Source organism: Pleurodeles waltl, chromosome 4_2 (genome assembly GCF_031143425.1).
Source record: "Pleurodeles waltl isolate 20211129_DDA chromosome 4_2, aPleWal1.hap1.20221129, whole genome shotgun sequence".
Classification (NCBI taxonomy): Eukaryota; Metazoa; Chordata; class Amphibia; order Caudata; family Salamandridae; genus Pleurodeles; species Pleurodeles waltl.
The window spans coordinates 943,858,205-943,873,288 of NC_090443.1; the positions used below are offsets into that span (position 1 = coordinate 943,858,205).

The window sequence follows — 15,084 nt, forward strand, 5'->3', positions numbered from 1 at the left end:
TTAAGTACCGTTATTTTCCTTACATTTACAGAGGCAGAGACAGAGGCAAACTTACTATACTGTAAAGCAAAAATATCCAGTTAATTTAGCCAAATGGTTATGATGTTTCATGGGAGGCACACGCTATAAAGGGGTGTTTAACAGATGCTCCAAAACACGAGCTATCCATTTCGAAATAGTAGGAAAATGCCTCTCGTGATTCTTTTTGTGCTGGAACGTGTCCCTTCCTGCACATAAACAATCATCCCCACAATGCATACACCCTTGCACCATGGTGCAAGGGTGCCTGCATTGGCACATAGCAGCCCATTGGGCAGCGGCATGGGGGAAAAGGACAAGAATGCACCGTATCATGTAGATACGGCTCATTCCTGACCTTTTCTTTTGACGTAGTTCGGCACAGCAAGAAAGCTTGTGGCTCTGCCCTGCAGCAAAAGATTGTAAATATGCCCCTATGTAACTTATGCAAGAGTAAGTTACGTTTATTTACTGTTATTAAATGGTCATAAATCCGAAAATCTGATTGCAAATTAGGCATACAATTTATCAGTTTCATACTGTATTACTTACTACAAATGTATTCAAAGTCCTTCCTGTGACAAAAAATATATGTTTGGACAAAGACATTTTGCTTGCAAGATAGTTTGGTAAGTTAAACGCCTACTATACTTATCTGCTGTGATCTGCAGGTCACAAGAGTAAAATCGGCTCCGCTTTTTACTCGTCTGAGATTAAGGGGCAGATGTATCAAACTATTTTGCATTTTGCAAACGGTGCAAATCTCAAACTTCCACCGTTTACGAATGCAAAATAGCCTTCCATGATGTAAGAAAGGCATCACAGTCCCATTTTAGGGAATCACAGATTATAGTGATTTCCTAAAATTGTGACTCAGAATAGGGAATCGCAATTTGAGATTATAGGGTATTCATACTTGTGATTCCCTATGCACTTGTATCAAGCATTTCCCAAATGCGAACTTGGCATTTATGAAATGCAATTCCCACCAATTCCAAGTTGGTGGTAACCATATGCAATTTTAAAAAGTGAATTAAAAATGCATTTTTTTAAAGTGCATGTAGCACACACATGCCACTAGGGCATGTGTGTGCTTTACATGTCCACAATTTATTTGAGGGAAGTGCATCAAAGGGGGCCTTCGGCCCTCAGCACCCTTGTTTTTGCATTTCCTAACTTGCAAATTCCTAAAAGGAATTTGCAAGTTAGGAAATGCAAAACTATTCTCACCTATGGGCCTTGAGGCCCATAGGAACGAATTGAGTCTCAGTCCCTAATAGTGATCCCCTAATAGTGATCCCCTAATAGTGATTGCAAATTTTAAGAAATCACAATTAGAGAATTGCTATTTTGTTACATTCCATTTTGCATTACCTAAATAGTAATTACCTAAAACTCGCTATTTAGGTAATGCAAAATGGAACTTTGATACATCTGACCCTAAATAACTTAAATTAAATGCTATTGAAAACAATTAAAGAAAGAAACCTTGGCTTAATGAATCTTAATCATTAACACTTATTTCTGGAAATTCTCATGAAATTATTACATACAGTTTTGTCATGCAGGATATATATTACATGAAGCGGTAGCTGGGGATCCGGGTTCGCACCTCGGCGTCGGCGCAACGTCCTGTGATTCTGGGCAAATCACTTAATCTCCCTGTGCCCATGGACAGCGCCTGGATACCCTCACAGGCGATAAGCCGCGCTATATAAATCTACGCACATTCATTTATTTATGGATTTTTGTACAGTGCAAACATGCCTTAGGAGCAAAAAGTGTTTTACAATGAGAACAATAGAGAGAGGAGTGGAATGAAAATAAATGTAATTGAACAATACAAAAAGAAGGTAGGAGAAGTATAAAGATTTCAGCGTAATAAGCTACATCCACATTAGGTGACAGTAGAAACAAAAGCCTAAATGTAGGTCTAGAAAGAGAGTCAAATCAGGGAGTCCTGAGAGCGGAGGGTGAAGATTGTGCAAAATGAGGCTGTTCTTGGAAATGTTTTTGAAGCTGGAGAGATTTATGTTCCTTTTGAATGTAAATAGACATGCGATGGTGTGCAGGGTGAGAGGAAGAGAGTTCCAAAGACTAGTCTCACTGCCTTAGAAATATAACATTGTTTTTTCAGACATATGGCAAGGGGTCGTCAGATGTAGGGCTTTCTTACAGCAGTGCTGTTAAGTGGTTACAATTCTTGGATAAATTTACATTGAAACACTTTGCAAGAAACAAACAATGACTTTTCAGGCCCCCTATCATCTGCCACTGAGTTATGATTACATCAGACTCGCCAAAACTGCAAAAAAGGTAATATGCAAACACTGTGGTAAATAAATCAGTTAGATCATCTTTATATCTTATGACACCTGCCAACTTGAAGATCTGAGTGAAGCGTCTGTGTATGGACTGGAGAATGCAGGACATATTAAGAGGAAATAGGGAATGACTCCCTAGCATAATTGCAGAAGTGCCACAGACCAGACTGCATATATTTCATGTCCCTCCTTTAAGGCAAAGGACACAATCCCTTGATAGAATTTGATGAATAATGACCTGTGTTTACTTTCCACAAACCCTAGCCATCTTCAATGCAGTTCAGTCATTTGTAAACAACAGCTATTGATATGCTGAAGTTTTGGTGTATAGTGATGTTGTCTTATTACCAGGATCAATTTTTCAGGTTTTAAGATGTGGTTCAGCCATAAGTCTGCTCTTCCCCAGTTAATTAGAGTAGAGTGAAAGGAAGAAAACCATGGGAAATAGCAACCTCGAGGTTCTCTAGATAATTTCAAGCATTCCATTCATAACTTTTTTGTATACTTTAGTGTGTCACACTAAGTGGGAAAGATGTGCCCAGACTTGGGTCCTGTCCACACTGTGTCACTAGAATAAAGCTGTACCAAGCTGATGAGCCCTAGCTAGGGCATAACCACTCCCAGGTTGCTTCTGTCCTTGTTCAGGGAGGGCCTGGCTTTGCAGATCATGCTGGACCGTTCCCATTGGTGTGTAAAGTTATTTTACAGTTGTATTTATTGAGTTTAATATTGTTTAGTGCTGCTTAAATACGTGACTTGAATTGCTGTGAGAAAAATGCCTGTGCCATCATAACTAGGGTTGAAGTGCACCATATTTCATTGATATTGTGATTTTTCCTAGTAATATAATTGACTACTAATATAGTGAGACCCTTCGCACAAATTAATAATAAATAATTTAACATCATGTGTATCGTTTTTATTACTTTTAAAAATATTACTTTTGTTCTCATTTAAAAAGATTGATTTCAATACTTTTGTTAGAATTGTTAGAATTACAATTTCTACTATTATTTTTGCATAACAAATATAGCAATAACATTAGTTGTCTTTGTGGTAGCAGTAGTAGCAACAGGAGTAGTAGTAGTAGGAGTAGCACGCAAGCTTTGCTAAGTACTCTTCTTTCTCTTACAGCTCATAGAGTTCACTCCTCCCCGAATTGAATATATGTCAACTGAAATTTTCACGAGAGGAGTATTTGCAGATGGTGGCAGTAGTTTATTGGATGCATTGTAAGTCTCTGGCACATCAAGCTTTACTGCTCTCTGATTGCACATTGTAAATTCCATGCTTCCTGGCTTTCTCATTGTCTTACATTATCTTCTGTGATGGAGGGCCTCTGTTTGTTGTACTATACAGGATAGTTTTGTGACCTCTATAGGGCAACGATTAAAATTATAAACCTGCATACATAAATAGGCAAAAAGCTTGGGATGCTACTTAGAAGTTTTCGATTTGAATGTTGCAGAAGGCGTGGCAGAATTATGGATGTTTAATGGTGGGTGAAAAATGACTGGAGAGGACGTAGTTGTACAGAAGCCAGAGGAGTCAAATCCTGCCTAGGTGGCGAGCAGCACAGTCTGCAATGGAGAAACCCTCACAGCCCAAACAGGCAACCAGTGTAAGATGGAAGGAGATCATTTGACTCCTACTAGTAAGATTTCAAAAGCGCCCGGGTCGCGGCAGTGATTCTCCCTGGCAGCAGTACTCTCAAGGTGCTAAAGGCATTTCTGTAAAGGAAATGAAAAATCTACCTACACCAGTAAGCAACATTTCTCAGTACCATTACAATCATACTAAATATGCCTAGGCTACCCCACATAAATCAGAGAATACCCCTACACCCCCTACACATAAGGCAGGGCATTTCCAATGCAATCCTATGAAAAAGCAGCACTCACAGCACTGAGATACCAAATAAGCTGTTTGTCACTCCCAGGACGGGCCACACAACCAGGCACATGTCCTGCCTTTTACATACATAGCACCCTGCCCATAGGGCTAGCTAGAGCCTACCTTAGGGGTGACTTACACGTAGCAAAAGGGGAGTTCTGGGCCTGGCAAGTAAATGTAGGTGCCATATCCCTGTGGCAGTAATCTGCATATGCAGGCCCTGCGCTAGCAGGCCTGGGACAGGTTTGAAAAGGCTACTTCTGTGGGTGGCACAAGCAGTGCTGCAGGTCCACTAGTAGAATTTAATTTACAGGCCCTGGGTATAGAGATACCACTGTATAAGGGACTTACAGGTAAATTAAATATGCCAATTAGGTGTAAGCCAATCATACCAACTTTAGAAGGGAGAGCACCTGCACTTTAGCACTGATCAGCAGTGATAAAGTGCTCAGAGTCCTACAGCCAACAGCAAGATGCCAGAAAAATAGGAGGAAGGAGGCAAACAGTCTGAGGATGAACTTGCAAAAAAGGCCAGGTCCAACAGTAAACAATATCAGCAACTCAACCATGTTAATTATTGCCAATGTGTGCTTACTCCTATCTATATATAATGCTACACTAAAGAGAGCATAGTGGGAGTAGGGGAGTATAGTGGGAGTACCATTTTGCCAGATCAGTTGGGATACTCTAACCCCCTTCATCTTAGTGTTAGGTGCCAGGAAGCCAGCACAGGGTTACCCCTTTGGCAGGATGGAGGTCAGAGTCAGCAGAGCTGCACCTCAGTCACAGTTCATAGAGGTTCTGTGATAATCCCAGCATGAAACTGCTCCTCTCACTGAGCTTTAGCACAGAAACTGTTCATATAATAAAGTACCATTCTTATCTCACTGTAACAAAGTCGCAGAATAGCTCAGTTGGTTTCATTTAGCTAAAGTGTAGTGTTTCCTAACAAGCACAGCAAGAAATAAAACAATGCATTGCGTTCTAAAAGTATGACCCTGGAACTAACTATACAGCCTATAGGTCGTTGCTGCCTATCAGAGATGCACATATAGCACATTCACACATTAGCAGGAAAGTGTGGAAAAGGTCACCACAAGAACAAAATGTTAACCTAAAGGTTTGTGTCTAAAATGGAGACCAAAACACTGACCATGCAACGACATTTTCTAAGAGCCGGAACCTGATTATCAAATCATGCCTGCAAAAATTACCTGCTGGACCAATCACATTATTATATGCATTACTCTAGTCTAGTACTCAATAATAAATAATGATAGCTACTGCTACTGTATTACAGATGCGGCTGAAAACACTTGTGTGGTTGCTTCTTTAATACATCTTATTCTGGAGCACATTTGGTACCCATGCAATGTGTAGTAGGTATTCTCTCCTTTGCATGGGGTATGACCACATAAAAATAAAGGAATGCTTTACTCATATTCCCTTTGGTTACTCTGGTGGAGGTGCACAGAAAGTACGCACCACACAGAGGACAGTGCAACCACTTGCTACATTTCTCCGTGGGGCTATCCCTAACCTGACCCCCTATAAAGGCACCTGCAGAGACACTCACAGTGTAGCTGGTACTGGACTGTAGATGTCTCTACTGGTTCACAGTGAATTGTAACCTAGGAAAAGATGCATTGGACTACCGCACGATCATAGATAAAGATTGTGACTGCGCCTACCATTGGGGTGGTTGTGGGGGCCTTCAATGTCCCTCTCCATGTTACTTGTGGACCTCCACTGCTTCAATTTTCCCTGTCAAATCTTTTGAGTGTATAATACTAACTTCATGAGTTACACTAAACAAGGATGTGTAATGGCCCATGCTCAGAGATCCAGTAATCCATTCATGACAGATATTAGCTCTACAACTGCCACCTATCAGTAGGACCAAATATCCCATAATGAAAAGAACAAAAGTTCTGTGTTTTGTAATGTGTTAACAAATTATTATGTTTACAGAGTCCCAATCCTGGGAGTGAATAAAGGTTAATGCTATTTCTAGTCTTGGACCTTTTCGAAGCAGATTTGCTCAGATTTGCACCCCGTTTTCTCTCAAACATTTAAGACTTGCTTTTTATAATTTCTTCTTTTACAGGGTAATGAAATAACGAATTTCCAGAGCTCATCTTTTAGCAGCTTAATCCACTCCATTTTCAGATTCCATGTTTATATGCTTTTACGATCTGTTATTTGTCTTGTGCCTTGCAGCATTTGTTTAGTTTTTCCTCTCTTCTATAGTTCACATGTGGATAGGATAAAACGCTCGGAATATTAAAACAAAAGACATTATGAAATAAAATGAACACACAGATGGACAGACAAACTGAGGCCCATATTTATACTTTTTGACGCTAAACTGCGCTAACGCAGTTTAGCGTCAAAAGATTTTGCGCCGTCTAACGCCATTCTGAAGCGCCATGCGGGCGCCGTATTTATGGAATGGCGTTAGCCGGCGCAAGCGGACCGGCGCTGCCTGGTGTGCGTGGAAAAAAACCACGTAGACCAGGCAGCGCCGGCGTAGGGGGAAAATGGCGTATGGGCGTCTTAAAATGGGGCAAGTCAGGTTACGTCGAAAAAATCGTCGTAACCCGACTTGCGCCATGTTTTTTCGACGCCCATCCCCCATCAACATGACTCCTATCATTGTAAAGATAGGAGTCATGCCCCCTTGCCCTATGGCCATGCCCAGGGGACTTCTGTCCCCTGGGCATGGTCATTGGGCATAGTGGCATGTAGGGGGGCACAAATCAGGCCCCCCTATGCCACAAAAAAAAAAAAAAAAAATACTTACCTGAACTTACCTTAATGTCCATGGGATGGGTCCCTCCGTCCTTGGGTGTCCTCCTGGGGTGGGCAAGGGTGGCAGGGGGGGTCCCTGGGGGCAGGGGAGGGCACTCTGGGCTCATTTTGAGCCCACTTGTCCCTTAACGCCATGCCTGACCCAGGCGTTAAAAAGCGGCGCAAAAGCGCTGTTTTTGGCCACGCCCACTCCCGGGCGTCATTTTTGCCCGGGAGTATAAATACCACGTAAAGGCCTGGGAGTCATTTTTTAAGACGGGAACGCCTCCCTTGCATATCATTAACGCAAGGAAGGGGTTCACGCTAAAAAATGACGCACTCTCCGGGCACTTTGGCGCCCGAAGCGTCTAACGCCATAGTATAAATATGGCGTTAGTTGGCGTTAGTTTAGCGTCGAATTTGCGTCGAAAAAAACGACGCTAATTCGGCGCAAACGGAGTATAAATATGCCCCTGAGTTTCTCTGTGGGTCTGTTTTTATGCTACCTACGATCAATTCCCCTTGACCCAATTCCTAAGAGAACTTCCGAGAGTCAGAAAAAAATTTAAAACCTATACTTTCTATACAGCTTATATATCTGATCTAGAGACCAAGCCATCCAGTATCTCATTTTGTAGCCCGGTGCATGCGACCAGTCAGTTCCACTGGATAATATAAGGCTGTTTCATCTAACTTATCATTGTAAGAAACGCCATAACATTAGATTATCAATGGAGTCATCCAGCAGACCGGTGTATTAATGTCATTGATTATCTTTGGTCATACAGAGCATCTATCTGTTAACATAGCTGATTCCTTGGGACCCTTTACTGATAATCTGAGGTGACAATTATGTGATGAGCAGAGCCTTTCAAAAATCCAAAATTAAATACATGAACATTTTAATAAATGACTTGAGGTATGTGCAGGTCATCCAAGTCATCTCATAAACCAATATTTGCAAAAACATTTGACACAAAAGCCCATACGTCCAACCTGTGTGAGTCAAATCATATTAAAATTAATCAAATGTGTAGAGGAGGTCAGGTATCGTTAACCCAATCTTCAGCTCAATCATGAATTCATGTCCTGTTGTTGCTCTTCTGCGTAGCCTGCCTGTTACATTTCAGGGAGGAGACCAATTTACGTAAGTCCACAATCAGTTATCTGCTTGACATATGCAGCATACACTGATTTCACTGACCATGTCATAGTTGCCTTATTGTATTTAAAAACCAATTAAATTGGCAATATCAATGAAACAAACTCAAAAAAGAAGCAGACGTCTGAACCTCTCATCCCCTGCACCTTGGCTCTTGAACATAACTCCATTCCTTGGAAGCAGTGTACTGTATCTTTTTACACATGACACCCAGTGCCCTATAGGTTTTGTTCTTCTGCTATGATAACACAAAAATAAGACATTTAACAATTGATTCTAGTTGATCTATTGCTTTAAAAAGATTTGCCAAAAGTTAAAGACCTTATTTAGAGTTTGACAGGGTACTCTGTCAAAAAGGTGGCATTTGTCCTATCTAACATACTGCAAGTGCATTATAGTCAATAGTACTAAATATGCCAAGTTTTAACAGAGTAAGGGCCTTAAAAAGAAAAATAATTATCTGTGTCAGATAAATGTAGTAACACTGTGATACAAGCACATATTTCATATAGCCATTCCCGTTTTCAAATGACGCACACAGCACTGCCTACAGTTTAACATCCTTTGAGCGCAGTGTGCATTCTGTATAGAAAATGACCCCTACTTGGAAATTTTGAAGGGAGAGCATGCCACCTACATGTAACTTATGCCCCATTTGGGGCAAATTGTGCAGAAAGGATCCACATGTAATAGTGATGGTTTGATGCTTCTAAGGGAGAGTGCCCTATATAATTCCTGAAATTTAGAATTTGGTCAAATTTGAACTAACTTTACGAAGTCCTGCTAAATGTCTTATCACCCCAGTCCTAAAGCATATACCAACCTTTCAGAAATGCGTTAAAATGTTTGCAGCTACACCAGACATCTGTGAAAATCATTGGATTTAACCCACGTTGGTTCAGATAAACACCAAACTCTTCAGGAGATTCGTGGTTCACTGAGCTGCACAATTATGGAGCTTTGGTTAGCTTGTGACAGATGGTGCCCAGAGTTTCGCAAACATTCTGTTCTATCACACGAAACAATATTGTAATTGAAGTCTCCTGCATGTGAATGCTGTTTACTTTCGTTGCGTTTCTATTCTTTACAAGCAGTCTTCAATAAGGTATTGGAAAAAAAAAACATAATTCCCAGTAAATCGAAAGGGCAATCCGTCAAGTATAACTCAACGAATTCAGGCCCAAATTATACTTTTTTAGGGCCACATAAGCGTCATTTTTCTGATGCAAAAGCGGTGCAAACGCACAAAATACAATTATATTTTGTACGTTTGCACCGTTTATGCGTCAAAAAATTACACAAATGCGGCGCTAAAAAAGTATAAATATCGGCCTCAGTTTACAGCTGATATATGTACATCATCACAGGGCTGATTGTAGCTTTCATCCATTTTTGATGATAAAATGAACCATCGAGTTGACAGATAATCTCACATGTAATTAGGCTTCCGTAGGCTATTCAGTTGGAGGAATAATAATAATAATACGTGCAGTGGTTCAGAGTGTTTCTGAGTAGCCCGGTGATGCCGTATCCCAAGGTTGTCTAGTGTTCATTCCATTTCATGCCTCTTTCTTCCATCACTCTACACTTCTCGTTTCTTTATCTCACTCTTGCAGGTTCTTTTTTCTCCCCACTTTTAATTTCTCACTGTGTTCATACCTTTCGTTGTTCTTTTTTCTCCCTTTTCTGCCTTTTATCTGTCCCACCACAGGAACGCCAAACTCACGGGGAGGATGCAGTGGACATGGTGGTGACATTCTCCCTGAGAGTAGTACAATGTTCCCGCCAGGCTGTCCTTTAAGGGATCCAAGGCCCATATCCTAGCACTCCAGCACCCTCAGAATGCGCACTGTCAGCAGTCAGTGTGCATTCCAATGGTGCTGGGCAGGGGCAGTGCAAGGGACCCCTGGTGGCCCCTGCCACTGGCTTTCCACCAGTCTGTTTATGGCGCTTAGTTCAGCACCACCATGGCTGACTGCCGTCACCCCATCAGGATATATGATCCTGGCGTCACAAGACTGACTGCCGTCACCCCCAGGATATATGATCCTGGCCCCCCGACTTGATTTGAGCCTACAAGCTGCAGGCTACACACTCATTACAACTATTGATCCATTCCACAGTCTCACCCACAAGCGACAGAAATATATGCCGCAGTAGAGATGGGTTGGGTTTGGGGGGGGTTCAGAAGGCAACTGGATTGGAGGAAGGTTATGCACTTCCAGGCAGTGTTAATGATAGAGTAGTTAAAGGAGTAGAAGGAAAGCTAGAGCTCATACTTTTTCTCCATAAAGATGATCAGATAAGACAAAGGAAGAGACCAGGGAAGCCACAGGAGAGTGAACAAGATGCCTACAACAAAACCTTGAGTAATGATGTAGTGAAGCGAGACATACAGAGTTGTTACCAGCCCTGGGCAGAGTGTAGGAGGTCTCAGCAAGGTAAGGACTAATAGAGGTCTCTGGATTCTCTGGATCTGCACTGATGTGAAAGATCTGGGATCTCTAGTGTTGAGAGGTAATAAATCTGGATAGACTGTCATATTGTGAGGAGCAGAAGATAAAGACTGAAAGAAAGGATTTTTTGACAAAGAGAATATTGTGAAATCCAGTTGGAAGGGGAAAAAGAAGAGAGCTGAGTGTAGGTATTATAAACAATTATAAGCTTAGAAATAAGACTGTAAGAGAGATAGGGTGACAGCTAGACGAAGATGATGGGCTGAGATATGGCTATGTTTAGATTGTTGCAAATGGTAGCTCATTACAATGACTGAAGAAAGATAATAGTTGAAATACTGAGATTGAAGAAAGAACTCAGGAATTGTAAAAGAAATGCGTGCGAACATCAGGAATGAGGGTAATGGGTCAGCTGAAGCACCTGATAGATCAACTTATGCCAGGAATGTGAGTATCTTAGATTCACAAACAGGAGAAAAAGAGCCCAGTGAGTGGGGAGCTGGGGGATGTCATAGGTTGTGAGGGAATTGGGGAAGTAGGGGAAGAGGAGCAAAGATTTATGAATTTAAGAGTAAATATAGTAAAATCAGATATATTAAGGGTAGAAGAAGAATGAGGACCAGCAGAGTGTGGTGAAAGAACTTGATTTAACATGAGAAATGGCAAAAGTGTAAAATGTTTGAGAGTAAAAGGAAAGAGTTAGTTTGAGAGTAAAAGGAAAGAGTTAGGTTTTGAGTGGGAAAATGTTTAGCATGGCTAAGAGCATACTTAAAGGAGGACTGAAGAAGATGGGATCACTAGGAGGAAAGCATTATTCACACCTGCACTGTACTGTGGAGAATGTCATAAGGAATGGAAAATAAGTCATACAGCAACACATGAGATAGTTATGAGAATACGTAAAGGTGCTATGAGGACGGAAAATACCAAGAGCAGTGGGGACAGCATTAGAGAGGAGGGAGGAGAAGTGATGAGGATGCAGAAAGTGTAAGAAACAAGTGAGTAGAGGGTCAAGAGAATGCTTGAAGAAAGAGAGTAAATAAAGGCAGAGAGTATGTCACAAAGTAAAAGTTAGGGGTAGAGGGAAGGGAATGCAGAGAAAAGAAGAAGGGAGGAGTTAAGAAGGAGTATTAAAATAGGCATGGGTCTGCCTGCAGTATGTTTAGGAAGGAAATAGAAGACACCGTATTAGAAGAGAAAAACAACAATGTTAGATATGGGGCCAGAGAAGTAAGACTGCAATGTTGAGCTGTACAACATAGTAGTACTCAAGTATGGAAAGAAAGGAGGAGGAATTGTGGATCGAGAACAAGGGCTGATTTAAGTCAACGGGATAAACAAAAGGAGGCGGAAGGGTTTTAGATAGTAAGTAAAGAGAAAGAGTTAAGCTCATCATTCAAAGAACAAAAGTTGGCAGGTAGGCAGAAGATAACCATGAATGGAATAAATAAAGTGTAAAAGAAGGAGATATGTAGAGCTCAAAGAAGGAGAAAGACAGGAGAGCATGGTGTGCAGAGGGAATACAGGTGGAGTTATGCAGGAGGCCTGTGCCAGTGCTGCTTTCAGTGCTGCTATCAGTGACAAAAACAAAACAATGAAGGATTGAATCCCTCAGATCACTCTCACCTGCTTCCAGTGGCAAAATGCTGCATGAGACAGAGGGTGAGTAGCTAGAAAGAGTTACTGGGGTATCCATGTTAAAGAGACGATTCCATTGTTCCTTAAGGAAGAGAAACTGAAGGTTAGGTTTGGAAAAGCTATAAAGAGTGGCTGTTGATTTGTTGCAAATTCGATAAATATTCAAGAGGACAGTTGGGCATACATTCATAATTTTTCAAATAGTGGAAGATACTGCAATTCAAATCAAGCACAACATCTAACAAAAATACTAGCAATACCTGTTAACTCAAAACCGAAATGCCTAAGTGGAGGCCAGACTTAAAATTATGCACCTTTACTATTTTTTTAACAGTGAAGGGGACATTATTGATTCCAATTTGAAACCACAGATCTCCGTGTACAAGCTTTCAAGGTGGACAAAGAAGATCCTGTCTTTCATCCTGAGACCACTGGTAAGTTGGGGCTTAGGTCTAAACTAAATGATGTCTGCATTTTTAGTTAAAATTATTATTGACTGCAAATGTCATGCATTTACATGGAGCACTTAGATTTAGAAGTTACATAGCAAGATATTTTCTCCCAACCAAACTGTTTTTGTGCCAGCGGAGCAAGGGGACACACATTTCAGATTTCAAATGCCATATGTTCATGATATGTGAACAAATGGTCTATCACAGTGTAGCACAGTGTAGCTCTCAGTGTTGCTAGCCCCATTGAAGGCTTTCCATGTTTTGTCATTGACCATGGGATTCTTTTACACGTTCCAATGGTGCATACCCAGGGGGCAAAAAAACCCATCATCCACAAACATTAAAATCAAATTGATGAAGTTGTTGCCACCAGAAAATCCCTTGACATAAAAAGACTCATTGGAAAGTCCTATTAACCGGTGGTGCTGGACCTGCCGCACTGCCCAATTGGCACCGGCTCGATTACGAGTCGGCATCAACGTTAAGGCCCTGTTCACCGCAGGGCCGGTGTGCGGAAATGCTGTTTCTGCCTGCCGGCCCTTCGGTGAACTCTTAGTAGGACGGGCGGTGTTCAGGCAGCACAGGCTGCCTGAACACCTGATGGCGGAATGAGTTTGGCGGGCGGCAGAGCTTCAAACTCATATTGGGGGCCATAATCCTCTTCAAGAAAAGGGAGCTAATGAACGTGGTCTGGCAACAAATTAAAAAGATTTGTCATATACTTCAACGTTATTGACATTCCATTAATAAAGGAACTTAATCAAAGATTGCTTACTAGGCCTAAATGACTGCTTGCTGTATATCGGTTTATGACATTCCACAAAGCACATCCTCATAAATCCTCATCTTTGCAGACTTCAACCTCACAGAAAATATCACCACCTGATAGAGCTTTTAAATGTTCTGCAGACTGACTAACTTGTAAACTCTTTCCCACAAATTTCAATGTATACAGTGTGGTTAGACCACTTACTGATTTCAGTCTAACTTGTAAACATAAGACAAACAAACCGACATAGAATAAAGGACATCTTGGTTCAACCATTTTCAAGTTCACTAGCCCTGAAAAATACATATTGGGCTTTCCAATCCACCTCAACTCACAAAGATAAGGACTAACACGGAACGTGTTTGATTAACCCTTTGCACAGATATTACTACTAGCAAATTTCCAAATCAGTTAATGAACAATTCAACCTACACTTCACCATATTAAAGAGAGATCAGAGCTCAATTTGATTAAAATATGATGCAAATGGTATTGACAAAAACTGCGCAAATGCACTTAATCTGTGATGTGAAAGTAATCAGGGAAAGCTAGGTACTACCCCCAAGATGGAGTTAAACAGCAATTCCCAGATTTTAAACTAAAGTCATTAAACAACTTCATCATTTCATGCAATATAATGACTTCCACTACCACTCATTATTGGTCTTCAAACACTGAACCAAAGCTCTAATTGTAAATGTAGGACACATATCCTACATTTTTAGGATGAGTAAAGATAAATCTGAAAGAACAACTTAATTGTTTATGCAAACCTCTTCTACAAATATTATGTTTGCTTGAATTAAGATCTTCATGCAAAGCTTTGGAATTTAATACATCTTTACAGCCTTGTGAAGTGAAATGATTGTGAACTGTACAAAATATGAATATCATATAGTACAGAGTTTGTACTGGCAGAGTTCTCCAAAGATCTGCTGACATCAAGGGACAAATATCCAACATTCAGCCCTAATTGTCCTAAATGAGATTAAAATAATGTGCACCCTTGGGCCTTCTCAAATTGGTTGCAGTCTGAAATATTGAGCCTGGAATAATGTGATACTTAAACACCATCGCCAAAATTTCATAGATTAAGTTATTGAAAGATAAGTGTATATATGATAGTGTAGACTTACTATTCTTAACTCCACACCTACATAGCTTAACATTATATATACTGTCAAAGTAAATGTATGTGGAGTTATATAAAGAAGATCTATACATAATCACCTGAAGATATGTTTGCCCTTGATGTTTTGGGTTCAATATTAAGGGGTAACAATAATCCTTTCTCAATAGTCTCTACCCACACCCCAAATGCCGATGAGAAAAACATGAGAGAATTCAGGAACCAAAACCAAAAAAAAATATCAAATATGTTTGGTAAATTGTACCCAACTCATCCAAATAAGTCTGGTTCAGTCCAGTACAAAACATGCATCTTCCAAGATGCCACAGGGTTCTGCTTTATCGACCCACTTTTTTCACTAGTGCATGTACCCATCTGTCTAGCACATCGTCTGTGGGGGTGGGCTGAGCTCCTAGTTATTTTATACTACTATCTACAGAAACTGTTTGCAGA

At 40.8% G+C, this 15,084-nt stretch overlaps 1 protein-coding gene across 3 annotated transcripts in view; it reads left to right on the plus strand.

The window, feature by feature from the left end:
• LOC138293504 (vitamin D3 hydroxylase-associated protein-like) overlaps positions 1-15,084 on the plus strand; it is a 203,123-nt gene that overhangs the window by 135,450 nt on the left and 52,589 nt on the right. For all 3 annotated transcript variants that reach the window (XM_069232744.1, XM_069232745.1, XM_069232743.1), the window contains exons 9-10: positions 3,477-3,574; positions 12,616-12,715. In XM_069232744.1, the coding sequence (XP_069088845.1) occupies positions 3,477-3,574; positions 12,616-12,715 (198 nt within the window). The remainder of the gene's footprint in view (positions 1-3,476; positions 3,575-12,615; positions 12,716-15,084) is intronic.